The 17609-nt window shown below is 44.2% G+C and overlaps 1 protein-coding gene across 1 annotated transcript in view; it reads left to right on the forward strand.

Annotated features, from left to right (window-relative positions):
* Positions 1-17609, forward strand: part of CNN3 (calponin 3) — a 47193-nt gene that overhangs the window by 21200 nt on the left and 8384 nt on the right. The window contains exons 2-6 of the mRNA XM_088446814.1: positions 7900-8021; positions 9962-10028; positions 10871-11008; positions 11657-11773; positions 13474-13620. Of these exons, the coding sequence (XP_088302940.1) occupies positions 7900-8021; positions 9962-10028; positions 10871-11008; positions 11657-11773; positions 13474-13620 (591 nt within the window). The remainder of the gene's footprint in view (positions 1-7899; positions 8022-9961; positions 10029-10870; positions 11009-11656; positions 11774-13473; positions 13621-17609) is intronic.

A 17609-nucleotide genomic window follows, 5' to 3' on the forward strand; every position in this document is an offset into this window, starting at 1 on the left:
TTACGATCATATTAAAGTTATCGGATTACAACATGTTCTTCGGGTACAAAATGGAATCGTTGTCACAAAACCATAACAAACTGAGTACGTGGTCTAGAGCTATTTAGCTGCTTTATACAATCTGTGTTGGGATTGCGTTTGATGGCAGAACCCGTGTCAGTTTGTGATGCGTTTGTTGATATGGTTTAGAAGTTTTATAAAAATGAAAGGATAGTGCGTTGTGAGATCTAGTCATCCTTAATATACTCACTTTAGCTCAGAATCCCAGAGACCACCTGCGGCTGGCCTGAAGAGTGAGCATGCATACTGTGCCTTAGGGCCTGATTGAGAGGTGGACACGATGCTGATATTTGCGTTTTAGAGCCCTCCTGTTTTTACTGCACAAGCATCAGTCGCACTGCGCACACGCCAAGTTTGATTACAGATGGTGGTCACAGTGAGGATTTCGGCACAGTGACATTGAGCATTTGTGGGGGGTAACAGGGGGGTGTGGCGTGTCAAACACGGGTGGTTTACAACTGTTCTGGGGGCTTGTCTTGGCCAGCGCCTGTGTAAGCCATTGCAATGGCTCTGGAGGCTGAGTTCCGATGGGCATTCTGAGCAATCGTAGGGTTGCTTTTAGGACCGATGACACGTCTCTGTACACAAGGGGCGGATCAGACGCAGCTGACGGTCATCTCTGTACAGATCCTAGCGGATGTGGCATTTGTATATTTTCACAGAACGCTGCGTACGCAGTCAGTCTCAGCGGGATTTGTGTGCATCTCTGAATCAGGACCTTAGTGGGCATATTTGGATTAGAACCCATAGAACGTGTACATTTAATAGAATATTTTGGGCTTCCCTATTTATAGGAGGGCATATGTATACACACTATAATCGCCCAGAAAGGAAGATTAAGATAATTATTTAGAACACTTTTTTTTCCCTTTAAATACATTTGTTTCTTACCTACTTATTCCAGTTGCAGTGATCGAACGATCTTCTGTACTGAACCGTGGCTAACCTCCTGTGTCACCTAATGTAGCCAGAAAGCAGCTATTTTGCATGCATTGATTCATTCAATGATCACTGTGTATGTAGCACAGGGATTATCTAAACAGGTATGATCTAATCCAAAAGCTCATTCGGAAATGTGATCATCCACTCACCTGCTGTCAAGGGTCGCTAGCCTACGCTCCTCCTGAGTCCTCCATCTCTTCCTCCTCCTAAGCTTCTTCCGGGTGCAGGGAGGAGGAGGAGGAGCCCGGGGCTTCCTGCACAGGTCAGCAGGAAGCCCCGAGGCTCAGAGGGGGCGGGGTCCCACGGAGACCCCGTCACCCGTCGTCGGGTACTTCGCAAAGGGCAGCTCTTATCGCAAGAGCTGTCCTTTGCGATACTAATCGCATATGTTAGTACATATGCGATTAGTAAGGTTGCAGTGAGTGGCCGAATGGTCACCGCAACCTTAGTACATCCCGCCCTATATGAGTAAAGTATGTTTTTGAGTAGTTTTCTTGTATTATCACTATTCAAATTACTGCATTTGGAGGAAGATGAAGGTGTTCAAAATACAGAGAGCCTGTGTTGTATAAACATATTGGGACCAATGTGACTTTCACACTTGGGGCCCCATTTACAAACGAAATGTTACCCCTTTAGCACTCGCTAAAGGGGTTATACCTTCTTGCTGTATTTAGTAAACAGCGGTAATCTAAGATTACCGCTGTTTGTACAGCATCGCTCTCGCCATCTAAAAGATGGCGAGAGCGATGCGGGCCCCGTTGCCGGCAATGGAGACCCGGCGGTGCCTTTCTGGCAACAACGAAGCCTTCCAGGCACTGCCGGGTCTCCCTGTCATGCACATGCGCAGACGGACCGTCGCGCATGCGCATGACCCTGGAGCTCCGTCGCTGGCAGCGTTAGGCTGCTAGCAGCCCAGAAGAGGACCTCGTAGAGGACGAGGATTCCGCGGGACCTCGCCGGAGGTGTAAGTATTACTAAATACCAGTGGATTTTTCGTTTGTTCCACATTGATACTAAACGAAAATTCCCGCTGGTATTTCCCTTCGTTTGTAAATGGGGCCTTTGATTTGTTTTTTTTATGTGCAAATTTCTTTAACACTATGGGGGCTATTTATCATAGCTGGGAGAGAGATAACATTGTGAGAGAAAATACTAATCAATCAGCTTCCAGTTTACATTTTACAGGCTGTGTTTAAAAAAAAAAAAAAAAAATAGAAAAAAAAAATAGGAGCTGATTGGTTGGTACTTTATTTTTTAACATTTTATCTCAGCTTTGATAAATACCCCCTAAGGGGGCAATTCATATAAATGCAATGTTCACAATGTGCAGTCCTGTACGTCAAGTCACTGTCAGTAACATCACTATTGCGTCAGTCACACCAGTAGACGTGCGCAGAAAAAATAGCTATGTTGAGCCTACTGTGAATGTGTTCTATAACACTAGTACAGGGGGAAGTAAGCTCTAATAAATTAGCTGCATTTAATTAAACTAATTGTTATTCCTCATTCTCTCTTTTCAATCCATGTGCTAGAGTCCTTATGACATCCCTTTCAAAACAAAAAAAAAACAACAACTTGGTTTTTGGTAATGATACAGGCAATGTCTGGCAGACGTTATGGAATATTGACGTAGATAAAATGTTTTATTCATTTGACCCATGCAGTATTGGAGCAGAAGCGTCCTGAAAGTGGATCGAACCCACGTATTGGACACAGCCATTTATGGGAAGTTTCTGAAGTTCCCACTCCAAGAATCGTGCAGGAAAAGTTTATAACATTTGGCCAGCAGCCTGCAGTTGCGGTGAAATTTGAAACAGATTTTTATGCAATTAGGTCATGTGAAACGTTTTTCCTTTTTGGTTGCTTCATGCAGAAAGTTAAAGGAACTTTCCATCAGTAAAACATTCTTGTCCGTGAGCTCGGTGGAGTGATTTGCATGTCCTTGAAATGTTCATGCTTAGAAGGAACCACAACACGCGGTTAATGCTTTACTGTTAACAGGTTAGGCTTTTAATACATGATCATTTTCAGATCACCCATAATTCTCATGTCTCAGGTTCCTGCATCTTCTAGATGTTTATGGGAATGGCCTGCGTTCATTATTAACCAGGAAGACAGAACGTACCTCCTTTTATCATATTGTTTTTTTCAAATGATGTGTTCAGATAGATGACTTTGTAGTTTTTATATACAGTATATTTATTACTGTAGCCTCTAAATATATTACCAACTTGTGGCTTTTCAAAGCACTGTGAACTAGTGTCACTCTTCAGGCTGTATTTGCAATTATTATCTGAGCCCACAGAATTTTTTTTTTTTTTTTGTGGCTTCAGCTGTGATTTAAATCTCTTCCCACCGTACAATTCCTGTTTTGGTGGCTCCTGGTGAACTCTGGTGTTCCACAGTAAGGATAGATCCTATTCCTACTTAAGCAAACCTGAGCTACTTTAAGGGTTGTCGAAGCCCCGCCCCTATATGAAAATAGACTTCAAACAAAACTGTTATATTTAGTCATTGCATAAAGTATATCTTTTTTTTTTTTTCCTTTTCCTCCGTCCCAGTACACTGATACCAGATTCGTCCACCCCTCTTATTTTCTGGGAATTTTATTTTATAATTGGAAAAACGGTTTCAAGACACAGGGGTCTATTTACTAAGCAGTGTTAGGAGACAGAGGGCCTGATTCAGAGCCGGACGCTATTTGCGCTCGCTCGTTCAGAGAAAGGGGCCGGATATTTAAATAGAGCGCTCGCTCTTTGCGGTCTGTTGACGCCTTTGTCTGAACGAGCGAACGAAACATGCGCTCGCTATTTTTAAAAAAACGCCCCCTGGCCGCTCGCATCCTACGTCATCTCCGCTATTTATTAGATTAATCGAGTACATCGAAAGGCATATGAACTGCTCGCAGTGCTTGTGGTAGCATTTTCCTACCGCAGTCATGCGAGCAGTTCAGGCTAAAAGACAACCAAGTGACGTGGTCGATGACGCTGCTTTGTTAATTATGCACACCCTTAAAACGCCCGTTTTGACCGTTTGGCACGCCTGCGTTCGGATCTCCACTCCCTCTTTTCAAGCACCTTCCCCTGTTACCACCCACAAACGCCTCATTCTGTCACTCAAATTAGCAGGCATTCGCTATTTTGCGAGCACACAATTTCCGATCGCAATGACTGGTTCGCGCATGCGCAGTTGTGCGAACATCGCTCGGAGCGAACGAGCGGCCGCTTACGAGCGGCTCTGAATCAGGCCCAGAGTGATAAGGTGCCAGCCAATCTGCTTCCAACTGTCATTTTTCAACACAGTCTGTGAGATGGCAGTTAGGAGCTGATTGGCTGGCACCTTATCACTTTTCACTCTGTCTCCTAACACTGCTTAGTAAATAGACCCCAGCAATGTCAATATTTGCTGTACACTATATAGCCTGCAGGGCATTGTGCGAAGGACGCTTGATTTGGTTTGTGTGTGATAGTGTCTTAAACTTCAAAGTGTATACTGAAATATTTGTATTAAAGCTGCAAAATGTTAGGGCGCATACACTGTCCGATTTCTTATAGGATATAAAATGATAATGATTGTAAAAATCGTTCATATCTTTGACTTGTAGGGAGGGCATATATAGACGAACGATGGCTGTTCCTGCATGTCCGAGAACGATCTCTGACATCGACTGTTTGCAGTCAGGTTTTGACTATTTAATTCATGGTAATATTGACAGAAATCGTTCATCGTTGATGAAATCGTACAATACGTTGTAAAAATCGTTCATCAAATCTGACCGTGTGTATGCACCATTAGTTAGTAAGTGAATAACTTTTACAAATGTTACACAGCATATGCTCTTAGGTACACTTTTTCATTGGGTTCATGATGTGTGGACATATAAGAACGCGTTTACACAATGTTCAAAGTACCAAAGCATTTTGCAAGCTCTTTATGAAGAGACCGGATTTTGTTTTCATATCTGAAGTTCACCCCCGAGTGCAACAAATGATCGTTTTGGTTCTTGTTACTAGTTATGGGGGCAGGGTAGAAATCTAATGGGGAATAATGGTATAAGTCTAGGTAATGGTTACAGCAGTTTGAATTTGCAATTTGGCAAACCTTGGGGGTCATTCAGACCCACTCGCAAGCGGCAGTACGCTCGCAAGTGGGTCGATGTTCCCCACTGCGCATGCGCACGATGGAGGGAGCTCCGTCGTGCGCATGCGCGGGACCCAGATAGCGACAGCCATGCTGTCGCTCCGGGTCTCGCACCAAAGGGGGCGTGCTGTCGATGGTGACTGACAGCACGCCCTTTTGGTGGGCGTGCCTGCCAGACGGAGGCGTTCCCATGGGAACGCCTACCGTCTGAAGCCGGCCCCACTGACATCACTAGTGATGTCAGTGGGAGTGATTTTGGCTCTGATAGAGCCAAAATCACTCCAGGGCTTGTGGCTGGGAAACCCTACCACAGGGTTTCCGTCGCAAGTCCGATGGTCGCGATGGTCAAGACCATCGCGACCATCTTTTTGGACGCTCGTATATGCTGTGGGTGGTCACCCGCAGCTATACGAGCGTCCAGGACGACGCTCCATTTTAATGGAGGAGGGCCCTGATTCAGAGTGAGCGCTCTGGTCAGAGCGTCCGGCTCTGAATCAGGCCCCTTGTCTGTATTGTGTGGTGATGTGATATGTGGACTCTTTGGGGTATATTTACTGAAGATCTATTTTAATCGATTTTTATCAATGTGTTTATAGGGTACAATCACACATTTACTAATGCTTAAAAAAAAAAAAAAAAAAAATTGTCTGACAATAAATGTTCAATTTAACCCCAAAAACACAAAATCAGTCAGTTTTATTTGATTTTCTTTCTTTAGCAACAAAAGCATCACTATAGCAGGTGTACTTTACAGCTGTAGACGAGGGAACTCCATAAAACTGTTTATAGGCAAAATATTTTTTATTTCTTCTTGCCACTTATATTAATTCTAATGATTATTTGCAGCGTAATGTCTGTGCCCATATAACACCTGCGTGCTGCACAAATACTACAGGAAGTGGGACAACGTGCTTTATTATTCAGAGATTACAATGACCCTGCCAAATGATCTGTGCTGTTTACAGTAATCCCATGGACCCATATAGACAGCTTTAAAGCCTTGCATTGTTTTGTTTAGCTATTGTGTTTCTGCTTATAGAAATGATCAAGTACTTATAACCATGTAGTAGTAGTGCTGGATTCATAAGATAATTCCTTAACTTGAATAGCATCTAACTGTACAAAGCAGTGTACTATAACAATTGCAATGCTAAATAAGGACAGGAAGGAGGGGAGGGGGGGCGGCGACATGTTGCTGCCCCCCAAAAAATAATTACAGATCATACTGTATGTAGATTACACTCACATGTGCCCCTGCACATAAATGTCCCCCAAGATCTGGGGTGTAATGATGTATCGAATCTTGGAGAGAGATAAAGTACCAACCAATCTGCTTCTATGTGGGCGATTCAATTGTCACGCGCCCCCCGCTGGCCGTCTATAGTAATGGGCGTCTATCAGAACAATTGAGTTGTTTCTCTGATAGACGCCCATTAGCCGGGGCAGTGACATTTTTTTCTCGCAAAGTGCTGCTGTTTGGGTGCCCTAACCTCTGTGCTTGTGGGCACGGAAAATGCTAATGGGCGCCCGAACGTAGAAACAATTGAATTGCTTCGGGCACATATTCGCATAGATGCCCAGCGGTGGGCACGTGGCACAATTGAATTGCCCCCTAACTGCCATTTTACAGGCTGTGCTAGAAAAATGACAGAAGCTGATTGGTTGTTACACTATCTCTCTCCAGTTTATCTCTCCAAGATTTGATAATTTCCCCCTTTTTGTCCATATAAAATAACCAGTCTGTTCCCATGCATCCCTGTGCCTGGTGTTCATCATGTTGGCACCTCCTAGACATACAAGTATGTTTTTTGTTAAAGCACCAATCCTGGCAATGGTGTGTTTTTTACCCTTGTGATTATCTTTTATATTTAAGGCGTCTCATAGTGTCTGCAGCGCCGCACACAAAGTAATCATGGAACTTGACACTTAATAAAGTATGTCATCTTACATTAACTGTACTTATGGACAACACAAAGCAATGACATGACAAACTAGGTAGGACAATGCTGAGAAAGGGCTAGAGTAGGATAATGTGCACATCTTGACAGGCAAGTGGAGGTTAAGCGCTGGGAGTGGGAAGGTAGTGCAGCACTCGGTTAGCCTGTACCCAATGTAAGGGCAAGCATACAGTGTCTTAGTTACTAAATGGAACTAGGAGGCTAGACGAAGAGCACAAGAAGCTTGGGTGGTGGTAGGAGTTGAACATGAGGAAGGAAGGCCCTGGCTGGCATGACTTGAAATGGGTGCACCACAGGGGGAGAATGAGAAGGAGGTAACCAGGGTGGAAGGGAGACTGCAATCAGAAGAAAAGTGGATGGGGCTGTAGGGTGCTCTATGCATTTTAACCCACAATTAGGTGAGGCGGATGAGCGATACTTGGCTGCTTTGGTGATATTGGCACAGAGCAATAAAAGCTAACTTACCACTTCACCACTCTCTGTAGTTGGGCGCATTCATGAGCAGGTGTGCAGGATTGTGCATTGTTCAGAGGAACTGAAAGCTCACAGTTGGGCCTTAGTTATACCTTTAAAATAAATATAATTGTGTGTGTGTGTATATATATGTATATATATGTGTGTGTGTGTGTATATATATATATATATATATATATATATATATATATATTTATATTTATATTTATAATATTCCTCCTGAGACTACAATCTTTTTAAGGACTTTTCTGTTACGGCCATCCGGAGATGCATGTCCCTTTTCTGTATAATACATATCCTAAGTGTAATGTCTTTCTTTCAGATTGCTCTGAAATATGACCCACAAGTAGAAGAGGATCTGCGTCTCTGGATAGAGGAGGTCACTGGCATGCGGATTGGTGAAAACTTCCAGCTTGGCCTGAGAGATGGTGTCATTCTCTGCCAGTAAGTACACCAGTTATGTATTTATTTTATTTCATTCTTCGTACAAGGTAATTACAATGAAATATAAATTACCAGACTTGGATTTGACAAATTTAATCTTTCAATTTCTGAAACATCAATTTGTATCTTTTTGCTGATTCCTGCTAACCGCACCCACTTAGGAAAATTTTTATCAATTGAATCAAATCTATTTTCTCATCATTTCATATTGGTTTCTTATCCATTACAACTTAAGGGGGTGCTACTACTAAACTAATTTACTGAACATACCAAACAGAAAAAGAATGACTTATCTCCTTTTGGTGTACATACAACCACAGGTTGAGTCTCCCATATCCAAAATGCATGTGACCAGGAGTATTTTGGATAACAGAATATTCCGTATTTTGGAATATTTGCATATCATAATGAAATATCTTGGGAATGGACCCAAATATAAACACATAATGCTTTTATGTGTTATATACACCTTATACACACAGCCTTCAGGTAATTTTATACAGTATATTCAATAATTTTGTGGCTCAAACAAAGTTTGCGTACAGAAATGAAATTCATTTATGTTTCATATACACCTTATGCACACAGCCTGAAGGTGATTTTATACAATATTTTTAATTTGTGCCTTAGACAAAGTTTGTGTACATTGAACCATCAAATATCAAATGTTTCATTATCTCAGTCATGCCAAACAAATTCTGTATTTCGGAATATTTGGATATTGGAGACTCAAAGTGTATAATATTGCAAATTATAATCTTTATTAGATTATTCTTAAATAATGCTAGCCATTTCCTTATAATAAAAATCAGCTTTTTATGTTAAATAGACTGAAAGAAAGTAAATTGATTTAAATCTATTTATTCTGACTGGGTGTTTAAAAAAAAAAAAAAAAAAAAAAGCAGATATGGATTGGTACGATTACACGACAGTCATGGAATTATTCACTGTTTTTTTTTTTTTTTTAATCTATTAAAGACAAAAAGCTAGGATTAATAGCTTATTTTAAATTTACATTTCTTTTTTTATTTTAAACTGAAATTTTATTTTTTAGAAACAGAAATATGACGTACCATAGAGTTTATGGAGATTGCCACTATCATGGTTATGATTTTAACATAAAAATATTCAATCAATATATAATCTTCTCTCAATAACTAGCAGTTTCACCGACTAGAGCTAAAGGGGCAATTATTTTCAATACAAAACGCACCTTTTATGTGGCATATAATTGCCCCTTTAAATTCAGCAGCCGCAACTGCAGAGGATGTGGAGGTTTTGGAAAACGCTCCATCATAAATGTAGCCCCTTCCATCGTATTTTCAGTGCCAGCCTATCCTGATATATTTGAAAATATGATTTCCTTACCAAGCATGTATTGTTTATTCCAAGTACTGAGTGATATTAATGAAAATATTTCTTATAGAAATGTATAAAATATATAATAGTCTTTATGATCATTAAATATTATGTTGTCTTGTACTGTGATCAGCAGAGACTAATTGGTTACCTTCTGATGCAGCTGTATATGAAACTTATCTTTTGATTTAAAGATGGCTTGTAAGCTTCAATATTTCCCAATATCCTTCATGATTGCAAATTCTTACTGTGTTTATTGAATTGTTGCTAGTTTATTCATATCTGAAGTATCATTAACTAGTATTTCATTACATCAGAATTGTGCTATTTGGTTCTTCCTTTTATTAGCTTGTCTCACTATGACAATTTGCAACGGGATATGCTGCCGCTGTATAAATGTTAATAAGTCCAAATAATTTTGTCCCTAGAATACTACACTAAACGGAAATCATCTGAATTTCCTAAATTAACAGTTTCATGATTTTTTGTTTTGTTTTGTAACAATTTTTACAACCTATAGTTTTTTTTTTTTTTTTTTGTCTTTTTCTTTTTAACCTTTATTTTTTCCCCCCCACCTTTAGTCTGATCAATAAGCTGCATCCAGGGTCAGTAAGGAAAATAAATGATGCAAAGATAAACTGGCACAAGGTGAGACTGGATTTGCACATTTTGTGTATTCTGTATCTAATTGTATCTTTTTTTTTTTTTTTTTGCTGAGAAAGTGTGCGTGGCACTGAGGTGTCCCCAATTGTGTACTTTGCCAAGTTGATAGAGAATTAAATTATACACACAATATGCCAAGTTTCTTCTTTCAGCTTATAGTTTTATACAGCCACCACCTAACCTAGGGCATGATTAGAGTTACACTACTGCACGGCCGCGCCACTTTGTACATAGCGGCCATGCAATAGTATGCTAATGCGCAGGAGGCGTTTTGTGTAAACAGACGCCTCCTGCCGGCTTGGATCACTTGCGTGAACATCACACATCTGAAATACCTCAGGTTACTCGTGACGCCATGATATTCACGCTTCCGGCGCCAGTGAAGCGGTGTCAAAAGACGCAGACAGTGATCTCCACACACCCACAAAACTGGGCCCGTTTTCTGGAGCACTGGCCGATGCTCAATCATGCTACGACTTAGAGGGCACTGCTACCGTCATCGCAGACACAGATCGGCGCGTACAGTTCCTGCTCTGATCAGCAACCATCGGAGTTGTACATAAATTATCTCATACAACTCTGAATCAAGCCCTTAGTCGGGATGTAATAACAAAGGAGTGGAATGTTTTTAAATTCAAAAGTGAAGGTCAACGTATATTGAGTGCTTTATCTTTATAGCTTTATTCAATTAGTGCTGTCCCTCAGCCAAATAGTAATAATTGTGTATATACCTCTTAACTCTCCTGAGTTATTGGGTAATATGCAGGCTTTTTCTAGAATCTGACAAATTTGTATGTCCATTGTGTAACCTGGTCATTGTCTTACAGCTGGAGAACATTGGGAACTTCATTAAAGCCATACAGGAATACGGGATGAAACCACATGACATTTTTGAGGCTAATGATCTTTTTGAGAATGGAAACATGACCCAAGTTCAGATCTCCCTGGCAGCTCTAGCTGGACTGGTAAGCATGTTAGACTCTTCTAGACATATTTGCTATGAGAAATATTTGATTAAACCAAGAGAACGAACACGACGTACAAACAGCTCAGTTTAGTTAGTGGTTGTGTACAGGCACATAACACAAGGGATCGGTAATAATGAAGATCCCCAGGTAAGTACTAAGTAACCTAATTTATTTCTCCATAAAGTTTATAGTTTCTTCATTAAAGTAAATATTGGAACTCCTGGAAATACATAGAAACATATTGGAGGAACATTGTCCTGACTCATTGCTTTGAAGCTACTACTCTCTGTGCATGTGACCTCACGTTATTATAGGGTTTGGAAAATACTTTGGTCCATGCAGATAATTTGATTTCTTCCTGCTACTTTGCTTTGTCCGAATAAGCCTGGCAGTAGTAGACAGTCCCAGGTAGGATGTGGGTGCTCCTGTCTCAAGTTATTGCTCTGGAAATGAAAATATGCATACTGATTACTATGGGCGTACCCAGGCAGAATAGTGCACACTCTTTGAAAGCTGTCAGGTTGAGCCGGTAGCATGAAGCAGTGTCACACTACAGCCCCTTTACAAGAACTGAGTTTTTTTTTTAGAACTCCTTTAAGTCTGCCAAAAATCCCAGTTTGAAAGCGGAATGTGTTCTATTTCTAGGCAAAGACCAAAGGTTTTCACACTACAGTGGACATTGGAGTCAAGTATGCAGAAAAGCAGAGACGACAGTTTGATGATGACAAACTAAAAGCTGGACAGAGCGTCATTGGCTTACAGGTAACATACTAAGGGAAATGGAGGCTACAGACAGCTGGAAGTCTGTTATATGGACTTCACTTACCCTCATTCACTGGTGCTGACATTGTCAAGTTCGTGAAAATTGTTTATAGATACGAGTGTCCCGTCAGTCATGGTTTGTCCTTAATGTGCCCATAAACGGATAAGCCATGAAGATTTGTGGCACACTCTTGTTATGTCTTGGTGATGACCCTGGTTGCTAGAGTTAATACTCTGCATTGTCATGAATATTGGCAGAGCCCACATAATTGCTGGCTGTTTGCAACAGACAACCTTTAACTCTTTGCCCCACTTCTTTGCTTTTAGATAACCTCTTTAAGCAAGGCTGGACTTCTGCGTGATTGAAATGGGAAGTGATGTATGGGGGTGCATTGGCTCGCCTTCTCTGCACAGATTGGTGGCATCAGATAGCAAGCATTACTGACACAATACACTTTGCCGCTTAAACTTTTTGTTAAAGACCTACAGCTGTGCCCACATACAGTGTATGGTTACAGAGTCGGCAGCTGTGACACTAATGTAGCATTTCACATGCAAATACCAATTGTAAAGCGCAACGGAATATGCTGCGCTATATAAGAAACTGTTAATAAATAAAATGGATAAAATACAGCAGCAGTCGCACATAGAATATATAGGCATGACTCATATCATTTTTAATCAACAGAAGCTGCTTGTGCGAGTTTCTCAATCACTTTGTGAATAAGCATTTTAAGGGAAAGAGTCACATGAAAAGATGCTCGGTCCTACAGAGTCACGCCATGGCATGGTGCGCCTAGAAGGGTTGTTTAACGCACAAGGAGGCTAGATGTATGTGGACACATCTGTAGGATTAGTGTTTTATTGCATGATCTAGAGCAGGGTTGGCCAATTACTCAAAGCGCAAAAAAATATCTGTAGGTATGTGAAAAAGCTGAGATCATGTGCACCCTGAAGGCACACATGCAAAATGGGATGTGGCCTTGTGCCAACTACACCACGCCACTGGTATGATTTTTGTAGGAGCATGTTAAAGCGTATGCGCACAATCACCATGGAGGTAACTATTAAAGAGAGAGAAAAGGCCAGAACAATATAAAAAACATTGAAAAAAACAGATCCAAATAAAATACACTGAAACAAGCCAGATCCAGATAAAATACACTGAAACAAGCCAGATCCACATAAAATACACTGAAACAAGCCAGATCCACAACAGATTCACATAATACAATCTAGACCCTCCATGTGTCACTCCAGCCTCTCCATGTGTCACTCCAGCAGTCAGTGTCAGTCAGGGGAGACGCATCAGGACAATGGAAGAGCCGCATATGGCTCAAGAGCCACAAGTTGGCCACTGCTGATCCAGAGGGAGTGGGAAATAATCACTTTCCTGAGACCTACTGTGGAATGCACTTCAGCACCTTTTGACTATTTAAGTACCTATACATTCGGTTAGGTACCTGTTCCAGGAATACTTCTTGATGGCATTTGCCCTTTTTGAGTTGTAATTCTCTTATAAATTACTATAAAACCTGCTCTATCTGTTCATATCTACATTGACTCCTGTCACTATATCACTTTGTAGGCAATACATCAAAACGAATTCAGATCTGTGATTTTAAAGAGCTAAATGTGACTTATGGGGAGATGAATACTTCCACTGAGTACTGCATATATTTCTATTTCCTCTCCTATAGATGGGAACTAACAAATGTGCAAGTCAAGCCGGTATGACCGCCTACGGCACCAGAAGGCATCTGTATGACCCGAAGATGCAAACTGATAAACCATTCGATCAGACAACAATAAGCTTACAGATGGGCACAAACAAAGGTGCCAGCCAGGTAAATTGATTGTTAATCCTAATGATGTTTGTCTGCTAAGGTGTAAAGCCAGCTCGTCTAAACATCACAAATAAAAAAAATCCTTGCGGGACCTTTTCACACCAGCAATTTTATATGCATTTGTTCTGTGATTTATTTATTCCCAGGAAAATAATCTAATTGCAAAACAATCTCATTGCTGAAATGGCATCTGAACGATTTGTGTGTGTGTGTGTGTGTGTGTGTGTGTGTGTGTGTATATATGTATATATGTGTATATATATATATGTGTGTGTGTATATATATATATATATATATATATATATATATATATATATATATATATATTTCTACTTCAGGGTCCATAGGGTATCCACAGGATACCTTGGGGTATAGGTGTGACGTCAGTCGCAGGGCACCAAAGAGTTAAGCTTTCAGCCTCCCAGGATGCACTAGGTCCCCCTCCTATACCCCGCCCCCAGGCCAAGGCACCTCAGTTTAGTTTGGTGCCCGGCCGGAGTCGGGTGCACCTGTTGGAGTGGGGGCTAGAAGAGCCCCTGAAGCTTATTCTTCATGCAGCTGTGGCTGCACAACTGGATGAACAGCATGGACAGTCAGTCCTGACGTCCATGCTGTCTTCCCTACACCCCGCCGGTACCAGAACGCCGGTACTGATCCGGGGATGCTGGTGGGCGTCTGGGGTCACAGCTAGCGGTGACCCCAGATGCTCCGGACCATGGCCGGATTCAAGGGGGACAGAGGTAAGCAGCGGGGTCCCGCGGTGGGTCCCCGCTGATCACATGGTCCTAAGTCCCCAGGCAGGGGGCTCCCTGGGGACTGGCTGCAGCGTGGAGCCAGGCGACCAACCTGCGCTTCCACTACCCCCTGGGACAGCGGACCGCAGCAGAGCGGTAGCGCTGCGGCGTCCCAGGGGTTAAATGCATGCCAGGGGAGCGCGCCTTCCCTGTCTCACAGCCGGCGCCTCCCCCGCTGCACACAGCCCTCTCTGCACTGTGCTGACTGGTCCTGTGTCAGCGCTCCTCCCCCAGGCCAGCTTCTCTCTGCTCCTCGGCGGCCATCTTCTCTGCAACGCATGGTGAACGCTGCTGGAAGTCTGGAAGGAAGCATCGTGGTCTGGGTCCCCCCGCATACCTCTCCTCCGCTGTGGCTCAGGTCTGTGTATGCAGCGCTGTGTCCTACCAGGCCCTGTGTCTGTGTAGTTGAGTGATCAGCGCTGTTAGTGCAGGAATTGTTATTTCTCTGCATTGTATGTGACTGTGCTAGCGCTGCCTGTAACTATTCTTCACTAAACTGTCAGCTTTATTACTGTCCCTGTTCTTTCTGCTAAAGCCCTTGCGGTGCGGTGCTGCAGGGTGGTCTCTCGCCTATTTAATACTTAATTGGTGAGAGAGGTCACATACGTGGTGCCATCATGTCTGAAAGTGATTTTCCCCTCCGGCTACAGTGTACCACGTGCAAAGTACCGTTAGCGGAGGGGGAGGGTAGCGCGGAGGGCCTTTGCCGGCAGTGTTGTCCATGGCGCGGCCTATTACGGTTACAGCACCGGTACAGGAGCCGCCCTGGGCTTGTTTCGCTCAGGCGTTAACAGCTTTAGTGGGCCAGTTAGCTCCGCAGCCCGCGTTTACTCCGATGGGTTTGTCCCAGCAGTCTGTGGTGTCGTCACCCATGCAGGGGTTCCCACGACAATTGGTGGTACCCCACAGTCTCCCTATTTCCCCGCTCCCGGGTTCTCAGGAGCCAGCGTGGGTTAACTCCCTGACGAGTTCTTTACAGCACTTGTCGGATGTATTGCAAGGGGAGTCTGTGATGCGGCCTCATAAAAGGCCGGTGGCGTCTCTGTCCGCTCCTTATGAGGATGACGAAGGGACGTCTGATGATGGGGAGATTCTGGATCCTTACGATCAGGAACCTTTCCATACTAAGGACGCTGATGCTAAGTCCAAAGTATATATTCCTGGACTTATTCGGGCGGTCCGCACAGCCTTGGTGATTGAGGACGAAGTTCCCCCAGCGGCTAAATCTAAGTATGCCTTTTTCAAAGATGTGAAGGGCGATGCCACAGTCTTTCCTCTTTCGGGTCAGTTGGTGGACCATTTAGAGGAGGCGTGGAAACAACCTGGCAAAAGATACCAGCCGCAGAGACGCCTGGCGGTGGCTTATCCGTTCGCGGATAATTATTTTGCTAAGTGTGAATCCCCTCCACAGGTGGATTCTCACGTGACCCGTCTTGTCCGTAGTGCCACATTGCCGATGCCATCCATGTCCTCCCTTAAGGATGCTACGGACCGCAAGGTAGAAATCTGCCTGAAGTCCGCTTATTCCCTTGCAGGGGGGGCAGCACGGCCGGCTATGGCCATTTGCTGGGTTGCCAGAGCGATGGAGCGCTGGGCGGATTCATTAGAGGCTTCTTTTGAATCCGACTGTCCGGCCGAACAAGCGGAGTTGATTGGCAATCTCCGTGATTCGGCCACCTACATCAACGAGGCGGCTCTAGACATTAGTACTCTGGTGTCTAGAATTTCTTCAGCAGCGGTAGCTGCTCGTCGCACCTTGTGGCTGCGATCCTGGAAGGCGGACGCAGATCCAAGAAAGGTCTGGAAGCGTTGCCGTTTACCGGAGAAGTTCTCTTCGGTCCGGATCTGGATAAGATTGTGGCCACGCTGGCGGCAGCCAAATCTGCTTGTCTCCCGTCGGCCGCTGCTCCTTCTGGTTCTGGACCATCGTCCTTTCGGTCATCTAGGGCCCAGGGCAGGCCCAAACCACAGTCGTTTCCTCGACAGGCTGGCCCTAAGAAATCGGGCAAGCCCCGGAAACAGGCATGGAGTACCAGACGTCCGGCCCCCAAGCCAGATGACAAGCCTGCGGCCTGACGGTCCGGGTCTCCCCTTGGGGGATCCCAGGGTGGGAGGCCGCCTGCTGCAGTTCTCCCGGTGTTGGTCGTTCACTACGACAGACACTTGGGTTCTGGAGGTGGTCTCTCACGGGTACGCCCTCTCCTTCCGGCACAGACCCCCGGCTCGATTCTTCACCACGGGTCTACCATCAGACCGGAACAAGGCTACGGAGCTGCGGAAGGTATTGCACACTATGCTCCAGGCTGGAGTTATAGTGCCTGTTCCATTCTCCCAGAGGGGCCAGGGTTTCTATTCAAATCTATTTTTGGTACAGAAACCCAATGGGTCATATCGTCCGATTCTCAACCTCCAAGCACTCAACAAGTCTTTGCGGGTCCCGAAGTTTCGGATGGAGACCCTACGGTCCATCATTCTGGCGCTGGAACCTGGGGACTACATGGTGTCATTGGACATACAGGACGCTATGGCGGTCATGGCGGCTTCTCTGCGGCTGCAAGGAGTCCGCATGTTGCCGTACTTGGACGACCTGTTATTGGTGGCAGGATCTCCAGAGCTCCTGTTACACCACTTGGACCTGACCATTGCACTGCTGCAACGGCACGGCTGGCTAATTAACTGGCAGAAGTCCACTCTAATCCCGTCTCGGAGGATTCTGCATCTTGGAGCCTTATTGGACTCGGGACAGCAAAGGATCTTCGTGACGGAGGACAAGATCTCTGCTTTACAGTCAAGGGTGCGCAGTTGTCTGCACAGCCGCCGGGTGTCCTTACACTCGGCGATGAGGTTACTGGGCTCCATGGTGTCGGTGTTCGACATGGTGGAATACGCCCAGTTTCACTCTAGACCTCTGCAGCACCTGATCCTGTCCAAGTGGAACGGGCTGCCTCAGTCTCTGAAGTTCCAGACGATTGTGCTCACCCCGGAGGTTCGCCTGTCCCTTGCGTGGTGGTTAAAGATGACCCACCTCAACAAGGGACGTCCGTTCTGGGTTCCAAATTGGGTCCTGTTGACAACGGACGCCAGTCTTCGAGGCTGGGGAGCAGTTTCGGGTCCACACTTGTTCCAGGGCAGGTGGACACCGACAGAAGCGGAGCTTCCAATAAATATCTTGGAACTCCGTGCGGTCTTCAATGC

Source organism: Taudactylus pleione, unplaced genomic scaffold (assembly GCF_031769625.1).
Source record: "Taudactylus pleione unplaced genomic scaffold, aTauple2 ptg000406l, whole genome shotgun sequence".
NCBI classification, from domain to species: Eukaryota; Metazoa; Chordata; class Amphibia; order Anura; family Myobatrachidae; genus Taudactylus; species Taudactylus pleione.